The 14,139-nt window shown below is 50.1% G+C and overlaps 1 protein-coding gene across 3 annotated transcripts in view; it reads right to left on the minus strand.

The window, feature by feature from the left end:
• The window catches only part of PROM2 (prominin 2), a 531,075-nt gene that overhangs the window by 185,080 nt on the left and 331,856 nt on the right, over positions 1-14,139 (minus strand). For 2 of the 3 annotated variants that reach the window (XM_069619113.1, XM_069619112.1), the window contains exons 11-12: positions 13,831-13,983; positions 3,594-3,717 (exon numbers count right to left, since the gene is read on the minus strand). In XM_069619113.1, the coding sequence (XP_069475214.1) occupies positions 3,594-3,717; positions 13,831-13,983 (277 nt within the window). The remainder of the gene's footprint in view (positions 1-3,593; positions 3,718-13,830; positions 13,984-14,139) is intronic. The other variant, XM_069619114.1, reaches the window with a different exon arrangement.

Raw genomic sequence — 14,139 nt, forward strand, 5'->3', positions numbered from 1 at the left:
GGAAGCAGAGCTCGCTTCCATGGAACTTGGACAACGGTGGGTCAATACTGAATTGATAAACGGCCAAACTAAGAAACAAGCTCAAGTCGTACTGCAACAAAGATGAGGGACACTATAGAAATGCCTCTTAGGTCCACAACACAAGCCATTGAATATCAATGCTACACACCGGCTCCTAGACCGGGAGAAGTAGCTGGATGCCACAGGACCGCTCCATGCACGTCCCTTGTTCACGAGACACAGGGTTGGCACTCTGCCATTGTCATCACACATGGCAGAGTATACTACGGAAAGAGAATGTTGCACTCATCCTGTTTTGTGGCCATATTAAAGTTACCTTAGGAAACGCTATTTGAAACCAGTCTTGTTAAAATACAATATTGGACAACAGGCAGAGGCATTCACTCTATCAAAGATGCCTACTGACGAGCTGGTCGTGTTGGCAATCTCACAATCAATGCATTGGGCCTGTCTTCTATCTTGCTCGTTATAATATAAAAAGGGTGACAGGCTTACAGCAGCGAAATGCAGGCATGCATTGAATAGCAGGACACTACCTCAAACTATGATCCAGACATGTGCACTTTAACACTTTTCTGTAAAAACGTCTAACACCGACCGCTTTTTCACAAGACATGTAACCATGACTGGTCATGGCTAATTGGCTAACGCAAAGCCACATTACACTAGGCTCCCAAACACACAAAGTATTCCCAAATTTTGATTGGAAATGGTGATATGTATGGGCGCACTTTAACCCTGAATTATGTATTTTTCATGGTACGTAATAATTGGATACGTTGTTAAGGTGTTTTATCGCAACTTGATTGTATGTTTTTATATACAATTGTGTACTATATTTTTGTATGGATTGTTTTATGGACTAATCCGAAATAAACATGTTCATGAATAAGAAATGCAAGTGGGAGTGCAGCCGTTCACACCACTGCTGTTGCATTTGAAAAGATACACTGCACAACCCTCGGCATTAGTGAGACATGAAGCCGGTTCACATGTCAGAGGCAACCTTTTATCATTTCTAATTGGTCATAAAAAATGCACATAATACCAACAAGTGGGTTCTAAGCGCGGGATCGGACTCCAAACCTGTGTTGCGCTGCGTTGTCTTGTTTCCAAGACAGACGCGTTTCCCCTGATCTGTCCTTGCTCTTTAGGCAATGAGATTCCTGCTCACCGCTTTGGCAGTGGATGTTCCCATGGGTAGGGCTTCTGGAGAACTGGTTGCATGGACGACCACCACCAAGGTGAACCAATGCCCAGAAGAATTGTAGCTATCAAGAGGGATCAGAATGGCCATTGCCCACCCTCTCAGATAGAAGGGGATTGCCAGGACAAGGGTCCCTGGGCGTTGGCATCCACTTTGCCTGACATTTAACAAGCCTGGCAAGTCTTGCAGTAGGTGTCAGTGTGCACCTTGACCGTGGACCGGTGGAAGTGAAGAGACCGTCCCTCTTTGCTCTTCTTCACACCAAGGGGAACGTCATGGGCTAGCTGGCATGGGCTAAGTGCAATAGGAAGGCCCTTGGAGCAAGCGCTACCAGCCGCCTTCAGGGCCCCTGAGCCCAGGACTGAAAGGCTCTCTGTATTCCTAACTATTTGGTGCATGGGGTGTGTTCTCTGAGTGATCCTGGCGTTGCGCGGGGTATTAAGGCACGAGCAGCCAAGGCACCTCGTAATAAGGAGAGGGATGGCATAAATGTACAGTAAACACTTCTGATAAATACACAATGAGGGAATGCCCACACAATAGGCCTGTAAGCATATACTCTTTATACAAATATGCCTACAATAATGGAGCAACCACAACATATTTACAGGTACTTAAATTCCACTTCTCTTTTAGAAGATGGAGAAACCCAGAATAGTGATCTCTTGGGATGAATAGTGATCTCTTGGGATGAATAGTGATCTCTTGGGATGAATAGTGATCTCTTGGGATTGTGACACTTTCACAAAGGTCTACAAAGTCCTGCTAGACCCTTAGTGAGCCTCAGTGCCACCCAAGGCATAATGTTACTCTACTGGGCCACAGGAATCCCTTCACGCAGCGCCTGCGACCTCCACCAAGATCTGTTGAAGAAGGAAAGGAAGGGGCAGAGAGTCCAGGAGCATGCAGCGCAGTTTCCTGGGAAGTGCTTAGTGGCGCTCTAGAGCTGGAGCTTTTCTTATTGGCCCTCTCATCCATGTGCATCTCTCCCTTGGTTCCTTCTAGTTTGTGGGACGCCATCTTAAGGCCACCTTCCTATCGCCATTGGTTAACATTGGCCCATGAATATCTCTGGGACAATAGGCCAACTCTGGGACCTGCGGATATTGCTCTTCCCAGAGGCCTGTGAGCCCCAATAAATGTCGACTTCGCCCGGCGGACCCGTGTGAACATTTCAGGATCCACTGTAATCATTGTTCTGTGTTCTGGAAATGATTTTACATTGGTCAGTAAATATTTTGTAGTTATTACTTTTCCACCACTTTATTATGAAGAATATTAATGTGGAGCTAAATCGTGTGGGCATTCCCTTATTGTGTGTTTATCGCAAGTGTTTACCTTTAAATCCACCTTCCTCTCAGAAGAGGTGCCCTGGCTGATCAGCCCAGACTACCACTTGAAGGGTCGGGTTAATATAGAGGGAAGCCCCGATAAACAAGAGTCAGGTTGATATATCTGGACCCTGGAAATTAGGTTTAAGAGACACAGCTCTAAAAGACAGAGGCAAACACATGGGCGTGTTTCCAAAATGCAGCTCCTGGCTGATTTCTGTGCTCTCTCCCTACATGTTTTATTCGGTATTAGCATAATTGACCTAAAAACATTTACCTAAAACGTTTGATCGAATTTGTTGACCTTTTTTCCGGTCAAATTTAATTAAATATATGGCTATAGATTAGGTTGAGAAGTGTGGGGAGGGTTGTGGGGGTCTCTCCCCACATTTTAGACCGAAACAAAGGTCAAAGAAATTCGATCAAATGTGATTAGGTCAAATAGTCCAAAACCGTTTTATTCATATATTGTATGTCAGTAACACTCAATGGGCGCATTTACATTTGACAATGACTGGAAGTTAAACTATTGTTGCACACTATCCCATTAGACCATGACTGAAAGATCAAATCAGCTAGTGCAGTCCATGCATCCTGGGACTCATGAGTGCAAGCTGCACTCGGACTGGAGAGTTCCCCATTGGCTCATGTCTTCAGGCAACACTCAGCTTCTTGGCCCTTCTATCAGCCCTTTTCTGAAAGTTACACTCAATATAAATGTTCCCATGGGCTTTTGGCTGAAGGGTTAACTATCCTTATACATGTTTCCTTTGGTTTGAGTCGGAAATGTGCACCCACTTTGTAAATGTTTCGATCAGCCCACATCCGAAAGTGGCACTCACTCTGCACACTTTTGATCAGCTCACATCGGAATGCCTCCCCTACTCTGTGCATGCATCCATAGGCCCATGCCTGAAAGTGGCACTCACTCTGCACACTTTTGATCAGCTCACATCGGAATGCCCCTCCCCCTCCACCCCCACGCCCTACTTTGCGCATGTATGCATAGGCCCATGTCTGAAAGTGGCACTCACCTTGTACATGTTCCCATTGGACCAGGACTTGCAGACCAGGGTCTGGACATTCCCTCCAACCACGAAGGTGACGAGGACCAAGGCAATCAGCAGCCAGGAGAAGAGGAAGCTCAGTCCAGCGCCGCTGCAAAGAGAGAAGAGCGAGCCAATCAGGAGAGGGGGGGAGAGAAGGATGAGCAACAAAAGGGGCGTCAGAGGAGGAAAAATGGGCAAAGTCCAAAGAGGGAGGCAGAGAAGAGTGGGAAGAGTGTGAGACAAAAGTAGAAAGAGGTAGGGTGTTGTGATATGGGTAGACAGTGGGGAGGGAACGAAAAGAAGGAGTGGTAGACAGTGACAATGAAAGATGGTGGAGAAACGAGAGAGAGAGAGAAATAGGAAGCAATAGGGAATACGTGACAAGAGAAGTAGTAAGAGGCGCCAACGAGCAAGAAAGGAGGGGAGATGGTGATAGTGTGGAGGGAGCAGAGGAAGAAGGCAGGAGAGAGAAAGGAGGTAGAGGAAGGAAGGAAGAGGAGAGGGGGTGAGATGAGATGGGGAAGGGATGTGGTGTATAAAAGGCAAGGAGACCAGAAAGACTGCGAGAGTGAAGAGAATGGAAAGAAATGACACAACATATGACATGTCACACTCATTACAGCATGTTTGCATGCAGATCTCTCATACCAAGTGACATAGGTACCTCCAACCAGCATCACAAGAGTCACAGGCACAGCGATAATAGGTCTAATACACAGCAGTGTATGCATGTATGTATGTATGCGGTTTATAAAGCACAAACCTAGTTGGGAAGCAAGCACGAGCTGTGCATATTGGATGCACCCAGGAGGATGCAGGTGGGGTGCGGCGGTGCAGATGTGGCTAGAGCGGATATGGGCAGCCGGGCCGGGGGAGCTCTCGAGAGGGAGACGAAGGGTTGAGTGGAGCAATCAGTGATTGGCAAGATGTTCTTTGAAGAGTATTTTATAAGGTTTATTGACACCCATCTAGGTAGAGGGCCTTTTATTCTACACCAGTTAGTGGGGTCAATAAAGGACCCGCTCGCAATAGCTAATGACCCGGAAGTCACGCTCTCTCTGCAAGCACAGGGAGCGAGAGAAGACAGCTGCACGAGGCCAGGGATCCCCGAATGATCAAGATGATCCGATCTGAGATGTGATCCCCTCTGATGCAGGCAAACCATATCCAAAGGAGGGGCGCAGATAATAGCATGAACCAACTGAACCATGCTCCTGGTTCCCGCCACGGGAGCAGAATGTGCAATGCGTGCAGCGCATTTCAACACAGCAAGCACCTCACAAAGAGGGCGAGCTTACAGCATGCCGCTGTGTTCAAAGAACAGAACTGACACACAATGTGGGAGTGTGCCTGCAGAGAGAGGATGAACTGGCAGCACACCGATGTGTATGTGTGTGTTTGCAAAGAAAGAAACTGACAGAGCGTGTGTGCATGTGTGTGCGTATAGAGGCAAGAGGTACAGGCAGCACACCTGTACGTGCAGTGCTTAATCTATAAATAAGTTACAGGGCCCAAATGTGTTCTATCAAGCCTGTGCCATTGCCGGCTCTCCCCGCCTCCTGCTGCTCCCCTCAGTGGAGTGATGGGTGCAGCACCCGTGGCAGATGTGTGATTTACAAACACCAATCGAAATACCATGACATAGTAGCTGTGTCTTGAAATGGGACACTCCATATTGCTCCCCATCACTAAACGCATCGTCCTGCTTATCAGTGTCCTGCAGTTCTGTAGGTGCCACGTGGAACATTTTGTATTTGTTCATGTTTACCGCACACCTGGCAGAATGAACTGCATTTAGGCGCTGATCTTCAAATATTCAGCATGAAAAAATTAGGCAATTAAAAAAAATCTAGATAAATCATTGGAATAGGTAGGTTTTTAAAGCTTTGCGAAATAAAAGTAGGTAGCTGATGTTCCTTAATCCCCGAGACAATGCATTTCACAGCCTAGGTCCATAAACAAAGATCCCTCTTGGAAAATAATGGGATGAAAGTATCTTAATCCATTCTTTCCCTCAGATCTAAGTGATCCTGAAGGCTGGTGAAAGGAAATCCTATTGACAGGCAACGAGCGTGCCAGTCCATCCACGCATTCACAAATTAAGCACAGGGCTTTATAATCGATTTGTTGACTCACAGCCAGCCAATGCAAAGAGAGGTGATGGTTTGACACTGATGTAAACCTTGAACCCCCAAAGATCAGCCAGACTGCTGCATTTCGGGCCATTTGAAATCGTGAAAGTTCCTATTTAGGGATGCCTATTAAAGTGGCATTCAGTCCAACTTTGCGTTCACCAGAAACCCGACCACTATTGGAACATCTGTGGGAGGCAATAACGAATCAATTAGACCATGTAACAGCGGGCAATGGCTTCCAGAAGGACACATGATGGCAGCCCTGTGAAATGGAGCGATATGGCCCCCGCAGATGGTCATTGCAGCCTCTTTGGAGGTCGGCATTCAGGGACCGCATGCCAGCTGCGAGTGGCTCGCGCAGTGAATAGAGCTCACGCTGCCCCACGTCAGGCGCCAGTACACCACCAAGTCCTGGTTTTGCTTTGCATTCTGGACCGTGCATTCATAACACGAGAAGCAAAACGCTAAGCACCAGAATCAGAGGTGTAGCCAGAATGTCACCACATTGGCCCTCATTACGACCCTGGCGGAAAGGGGAAAACGATGGCGGAAATGCAATACCGCCATCGAAAAGCGCTCGGTGCGACTATGACCCGTCACCGCAAAGTACGAAGCCATTAGCGACACCGTAGTGAACGCCAACGCTAACTGCACTAAGCACGCGCGCGCGCACCATGCCAAACCGCAAACACCACCATGGTGCAACGGTACGCCAATTCCGACCCTAGCGGACATGTACCTAACGCCATCAGGCATGGCGGAATGGACCATTCCGCCATGGCGAGAAATACGGCATCGTGAACCAACCGTAAATGGCCCACTGAGTGCCTGTACTCCACTCCCTGGCCACATTGCACAACTCCTGGCAGGCGCAATGTACTCACACCATGCAACCAGTGAAATCTACAATTCACCCATGCATGCCAACGTAGAAATGCATGCAGGTGTACAAAGCGCCCCGTGAGTGGGCATCCATGTACGGCATGTCACCATAGCCGTACTGATGCAGCACAGGCATGTGAAGGTACAAGACATCAAAATGGAAATCAAGAACACATGACACAAAACAACAGTAGTCCCCCATCGCTTGCCACCAGCGCAAGGCAACATCCAAAACAGCATCCTGAGGGGGATTGCACCAGCCCTGTACTCTTGCCAGTAAACAAACCAACCATCAGCAGAAGCATGTACCACACAAGTTGGCAGAGTGACTGAGCAGCCAGGCACATCCCAAGAGGGGCCGATGGGAGCTGCAGGGCACAGATGGCATCAATACAGAAGCTATTCCAATGGACATGACCCCAGTCCCCCTCCAACAAACGCACGCAAACACAGGCACCTGTGACCAGCCACATTCTGAACATCCCATCATACCATCAATCGACCTGGCTGACAGGCACCAGTCGGCCAAAAGCCAATCCCCCGCCCCTGAACAGCACATCATGTAAACAGTCACAATGGCAGCCCCTATCCGTGACCACACTGTGCTACGTAGGCAAAAGCGGCCAGTACTGTACCACACAACTCAACTCAGAAGGCGGAACACAATGCAGATCATCTCGCAATACATACCGCCACAAATCGAAAATCGCCACATCACCTGCAAAGAATAACGCAACACGCCAAATATCGGAATACAATTTAAATGCACATCCAAATGACAAAGGCCTCACAGCAATTTGTAAAATAACACCAAAACATCCATCATCACCGAGGGCTGCATCTGCAATAATTGACCAGCTTCCACTTGTGTGACGCCCTGTACCATCATGGCACACAGGGCCAACATCAACGTTCCAAAAGGCAACATGGAAGCGGCAAGAACCGCAGGTCCGTCCCATGAGGCAGGCACTAGTCCAGCTGAAAGGCCGAAATGTTGCACCTAGCCACCAGAACAGCGTAAGGGCATGTGGCCCATTGGCGATCGTCCCATAAGATCGTAATGGTGCTCCACTGATTCACCCGAAGCTGCAGGTGTCGGGAGTAAAATCCATCTGGAGGAGTGGCGTACAGATGGCATCTGCAATAGGGCAGGAGATACCTGTCACCAAAATGAAACACAAATTAACCGATTGCACTACAGGACACATGATGCATCACTATCTTCATTCAACACACCAAATCCACACCCATATGCATGCTAGCCCACTCCAAAGGAATATACACACCCCTAAATCAGTATCGATACATAACGAAACCAATCGAGGTTAATACACCATTGGCAACGTCGGTTACTGTGCATGCGTCCGTCAAGATAGAACCCATGACATGGGATTAGTAACGTGCCTAGACACAAGTGTATGAAGGCGCGTCGAGACAGGGAGGATCCGACAAGGGCAGATAGACGTAAGTCCCACTATGGCAGCCTTGCATCACATAGCGCAGGGGAAGGGGATTGAATCAAAAAACACATGTACATGGCAGACCCTAAATGGAATCATCTGTCCATGCATCCATTCATCATTCCCTCATCCCGCAATGAAAACGCATGAACATTCACTCACATAATATGTGAAACTTCCATCGCGTCTGTGCGTAATGCAGTCTGCAAAAACCACTGTGCTCCTGGCCGGATCTGTAGTGTCGTGAAGCTAGATGGACTTGGGAACGTCCTGCCTTATCGTCCACTACGCTATTGCGCATCCCATTCAATTCATGTCATTCATTGCTTGCTCGTTATGGGCCCTGTCCCAAGGACATTCAACAATAGAACGTTACATTTCCAGGCAGACCTGTGGGCGTCTCCTCACCGCTACTTCGCAACCAAAAATGCTGGCCTTCGAATTCCTCACTTGCAACATTACGTCGAAAAGGCTTCTGTGAACGCTTGCATTCACAATTACATCAATGTAGTGCGGCTGTGTGTCATAATGCTAACTGGCTGCAATCACAAATGGGACGCCACGCCCGTCGGTGAAGTACGATACTGTGCTGCATGAGGGTCGGCCATCGATCGAGCCCTACATACCACTGACTCTTCACAGGTATGTAAGCGGCTGCAATCATAGCATGTGTAACAATGGGAGCATAGCATGAAAATCAGTCAAAGTACATCACACTGCCATCGGGATTTGATACATGATTCCAATCCCAAGATGCCATGCGGCCAAATGCAGCCTTACGTGCGGGACGTGCTCGGCCAGAAGGGATTGCATCTGCCACAGATTCATTCAATCAGCACAGGTGGAGGCCATACAGGCCGACAGCACATATATAGCAGACCCAAACCCCGCCCACAACCACTCCCACTCCAAAATGCTACCGGCAGGACTAGCGATGTTGGGCCTGGGGCACCAGATAGCACTGCAAGTGCTACAACTACAAGAAGACGACGAACAACAACAGGTACAACAACCGGGCGCACAGGGGAGACGGAGGAGAAGGAGGAGGAGGAGGGCAAGGCAGGGTCAGCAAGGCCCACAAGCACTGCCACTACCACCACGCAGGCGGCCCGCAATCCCACGCCTCCGAGCTGATCCGTTCAACCTCACTGCTGAGCAGATCCACACCCTCTACCGTTTGGACCGGGACACCATAATCGCCATTGTGGACATGACACATGCTGACCTCGTGAGCATGATAGATAGCCCAACCGCCATCCCACCCCTACTGAAGGTGGTGTCTGTACTCCACTTCCTGGCCACAGGCACCTACCAGCACACAGTGGGACAGTTGCATGGCATTTCACAGCCACTGTTCTCACGGACACTCTCCCAAGTGCACGATGCCCTCCTGAAGCACGCCGACGACCACATCACACTACCACGCACGTACCAGGAAATTACCAACGCAAAGGTGGGATTCCATGCACTTGGCGGCATCCCGGGTTGCATTGGTGCCATCGACTGCACCCATGTTGAATTGGTTGTCCCACATGCCATGGAGGTCCAGTACCGCAACCGGAAACAATTTCATTCAATCAATGTGCAAATGGTGTGTGACTCCAACAAGATCTTTACGCATTGTTGTGCCAGATTTCCAGGATCTACCCATGATTCTATGGTCCTGAGGAACTCAAGAATACCACGCTACATGGAGCGACACGCAGGGCACAGATCCTGGCTACTCGGTGAGTCTCATTCCATGCATGACATCGTGGCCCATTTGATGCGTCAATGACCTTGCAGGAGGGGGGGGGGGCTACTTAGCACTATCATTCCACTGACACCCTTTATTCGTCCCATACAGGTGATGCCGGGTATCCACTGAAGAGATGGCTCCTTACACCAATCCGGAACCCACAGAACCAGCATGAGGAGGACTACAACCATGCCCACTCACGTAGCCGTGTGGTCATTGAACAGGCATTCGGCCTACTGAAGGCTCGTTTCCGCAGCCTCAGCAGGTCTGGCGGGGCACTCATGTACAGCCATGAGAGGGTTTCTAAGATGGTCATGGCATGTGTCATGCTGCACAACATGTGCATACGTAGGAATGTGCCCATGCCCCCTGACGCTGTACTGCATGCACCTGAAGATGATGATGATGAGGGTGGGGATGTGGAGGCACCCCAAGGAGTCCATGAGGCACAGGATGCACGTGCAATCCGACAGAGCATCATAGATGCATGCTTCTAGCAACCACGCATGGTGCCTATTACACGGAAAGGGGACCTGTGGCACTGTGTGTGTGTAGTACAGGCACATAGTGGACTGTACGCCTATGAAGGCCTCGTACGCAAATATCAATGTCCACACATGTCATTGGATGATAATGAAGTGCTGTATTGTTAATGTGATTTGATTCATACACCCTATGGACCCGCCACCCAGTGAAGCCCAACACACCCCCTCCACCCTACTTCCCCCCCCCCAACACCAGTGTCCAAATATGCATGCTGCCCGTGGGTAGACGCTATTGCAAGCCCCCTCTACGGGTATCAGGGGCACCCCTGCCTGTGGAGCGCAGGTTCCTGCCAGATCTGCGTTGGGGGCTGCCCTGGACGGAACTTGCCACGGATGACGTCTCTGCCTGCTCGCGTCCATGCATGTCTCTGAGGGTTTGTGAGAGCTCCGAGAGCACACGGCGCACAGCAGCAAGTTCAGCACAAACGTCTTTGGACGTCGCATTCAGTTCCCCCCTCAGGCTCTCGGTGCTTTTCTCCATTTGTGCTCTCAGGCTCTCGGTGCTTCTCTCCATTTGTGCTCTCAGGCTCTCGGTGCTTCTCTCCATTTCTCCCCTGAGGCTCTCACTACTTTTCTCTATTTGTGCCCTGAGTGTCTCGGTGGATGTTTCCATGGCTGCCCTGGAACCCCCGCATTCATTCGCATGGTCCTTGAGTAGCGTGGACACTTCCTGCTGTTGCTCGATCAGCAGGTCGAGGGACTGTTGCCTCTGCTGGGCCATGGACATTTGCGGTGGTGTGACAGGGGGGCTGCTCAACACATGTTGCCTTGGCACAGGACTTGTGGGGGTTGGCCAGTCGTCGTCTTCTGGGTGCCCCTGCGTGGTTTCGTCATGGTGTAGGGGATGGGACATGCAGGGGGATTGGGAAAGGTCATGGATGGTACCTACGTCGCCAGCACTGTTTTCCGTGTCGGAGCATGCTGGCATGACAGCTGTGTCACCTATGGTGCTGCTACCACCAGAGGCAGTGCCATCAGATACGTTCTTTGGGGGGACCTGTGGTGCTGGGGTTGTGGACTTGCTGGCTGCTGGGGTGCCTGTTGCAGTCCCCTCCAGTGTGCTGGCACTTGATTCCTGCTGCTGCCGTGTCTTGATCCTTGCACCTGAGGTGGAGGCTCTTGGGACGTTGGTCCTGGCCCTCTTTGCAGGCGTGCTGGTAGGGGTGTCCTGCAGCTCGTCGTTGGTATCGGACCCTGTGGTGGAGTAAAGAGGGGCGAGCGTTAGTTATGGGTCTGTGGGATTTGGAATGGCAACGTATCAAATGCATTGGGGTGGTACATGAGGGTGATTTGGGACTGGGCCTTGGAGGTGGTCTCATTTTCGTGTGGGTTGAGGATGCATTCATTTGGCTGCCTGCAGTTAGGGGGTGCATGCTGCACATGTAGGGGTTGTTTATGGCATCTTGATTAATTTGTTTATTCATTCTGACTTTTAGAGGGCGCTGTCAGGGCAAAGTATGTATTGCACTATGGGGTCACATGGTACTGCACATGTTCGTGGTTTGTGGATTTCGCATTGTTTCTCTTGGCCAACCTACCTGATTCTCCGGATGTCGGCACTCCTTTCTCCATCCCTCCGACTCCCTCTATGCTCTCCATTCCTATGGTGGAGGCGCAGATCTCCTCCCAGGGGGTCAACTTGATGGGCGACTCTGATCCCCCCCCGGTAGCTGTGGCGATGTTCCTGTTCGCAGAAAGTATGCTGCGTACGCGGATCCGCAGGTCGTCCCACCGCTTGCGACATTGCTGTGGCGTGCGGGGTGTTGTCCCCACCGCACTTACGCGCTGTGCCACAAGGGCCCATATGGCCTTCTTGTTGGCAAGGGCCGTCCTGGTCATTTGACTGGAGAAGACGACGGCGGCATTTTCCTGCAGGGTCTCGGTCAGCACGGTCAGTTCCTCTCGGGAGAAGTGGACCTGCCGCTTGCGATCACACGCTTTCTTGGCTACCTTTCCCATATTTATTTTTTTAACTGGGGTTGCTAACGGGTTGGGATGTGTGTCAGGGTCGGATTTTTAATGGTTGTGTTGGGATTCGGATTTTATAGTTGTGCGGCGTGCTGTTTCCCGTTCCGGCCACATGCTTTTACTTCCGTTTCCGTATATTTACGGTGCCCGTAATTTGCGGTGCCCGCTCATTACGGTGCCCGCTCATTACGGTGACCGCTAAGATGGGTGGCGGTATTGCACCTGGTGCAGCGTACGGCGGCGGTAAGGGCCGTTTTGGGGTCATTTCCGCCATCGCAGCCTTTCGGATTCCGCCATGGCGTAATGCTCGTGCCCGATGGGTCGTAATTAGCCGCACTTTGCTCCTTCGTGCAATGGCGGAAACGCTATTTACGCTGTTGCGGTCCGGTCAGTCAATTTCCGCAAGGGTCGTAATGAGGGCCATTGTCGCCTGCGCTGCACACACCTTTCTGTGCATTTTTGTAAATGGAGTCTACCGGCAGGAAAATATAACTTCGGCCTAAAAGCCAAGAATGGTTGATTATTTCATGCCGGCCTCGGAAGAATTTGGAATCCCGAAAAATAGGCTGCATTTTTCTCAAGATGTAGACGCATCCTGAGCCTGTGCGAAAAAGCTGCATGCTTGTAGTCATTTGTATTCCTAAGGTGCATACATTTGAATTTCCCAAAAAACTGTTTAACATGTTTGTTGTGCATCAAACAAGAAAAGATGCTCTTCATTCAGCTATCGAGGCCTGCTCTGAACCCAGCTCAGCTGTGGCCACACTGGCAGGTTGTGCGCTGGGGCAATGACATTTTATGCCCCAATCTGCCTGCACCGCTGCCCAGAATGTAAAGAAAAAGAATAAGACTGAACAAGCAATTCACATGGGAGAACTTTTAGTCTTCACTCCTTGGATGACTCCAACAAAGAGGGAAAGCTGTGTTCACATATAATTTAGTTAATTATGCCTGCTACAGACTGTCTATGTATTGCCTTCGTTTCTTTCTTTCTTTGACACTGAACGCTCACTGAAACATTCACCACTCACTCAATCTTTCAGACTCTAAAAGAGAAGAGGGACCCATGAGGTCCCTAAGATAGGGCTCTTCTGCACTATCTAGGATTTGCACACAGTGGACCACGCCCCCCTCTGCCAGTCGCCCTCCACTGCCTTCTGACCCATCCAGCACTTCTGGTCTGGTCTGGAACTGCACCCGTGTTGTCCTTCCCGTCCTCGCAGCTACTGAGAGCCCTGCTGTCCTGACTGCCCTCTGCCATGCCCCTTCCCTGCACTTCTCCCCTGCACTTTCACGTTGCACTTGCACGATCTGAATGTCACAAGGCCTAGTAAGATGGTTTGTCTTGTCCTCCCACTGTCGACCCTCCCTTGCCTTGTGGCGCCTAGAAACACTTGTGTAGAGGCACGTTATGAATACCAAATCATATCATATCATATCACTTGGTTCTAGACTGGGCCATATTAAGAGAAGAGGCCCTGTGGGTCATCTTACGACATTAGGATTGAAGCGCCGGTCTCCCCTACAGAAGTGTCTTCAGTTGGATCCCCTTGCCAATAAAGCCCCCAGAGGCCCAAGGAGAGTCCGACGATGTTGCACACGATGATCAGAAGTACGACACAGCAAAGAACAATTCCCACAATCCACCTGGAGGAAGAAAAGGAAATGACATCAGTGTTAAAGCTGCTCCCAATCGGCTTGAGATATGCCCTGTCCTCTGCGCCCCACATTGCATTAAGTCCATCACCAGTCTTCTACTACATATCTGGTCCCGCGTCCTAAGGCGTTCCCAGGGGCAGCGTG

This window comes from Ambystoma mexicanum, chromosome 10 (genome assembly GCF_040938575.1).
Source record: "Ambystoma mexicanum isolate Mex_15411 chromosome 10, UKY_AmexF1_1, whole genome shotgun sequence".
NCBI lineage: Eukaryota > Metazoa > Chordata > Amphibia > Caudata > Ambystomatidae > Ambystoma > Ambystoma mexicanum.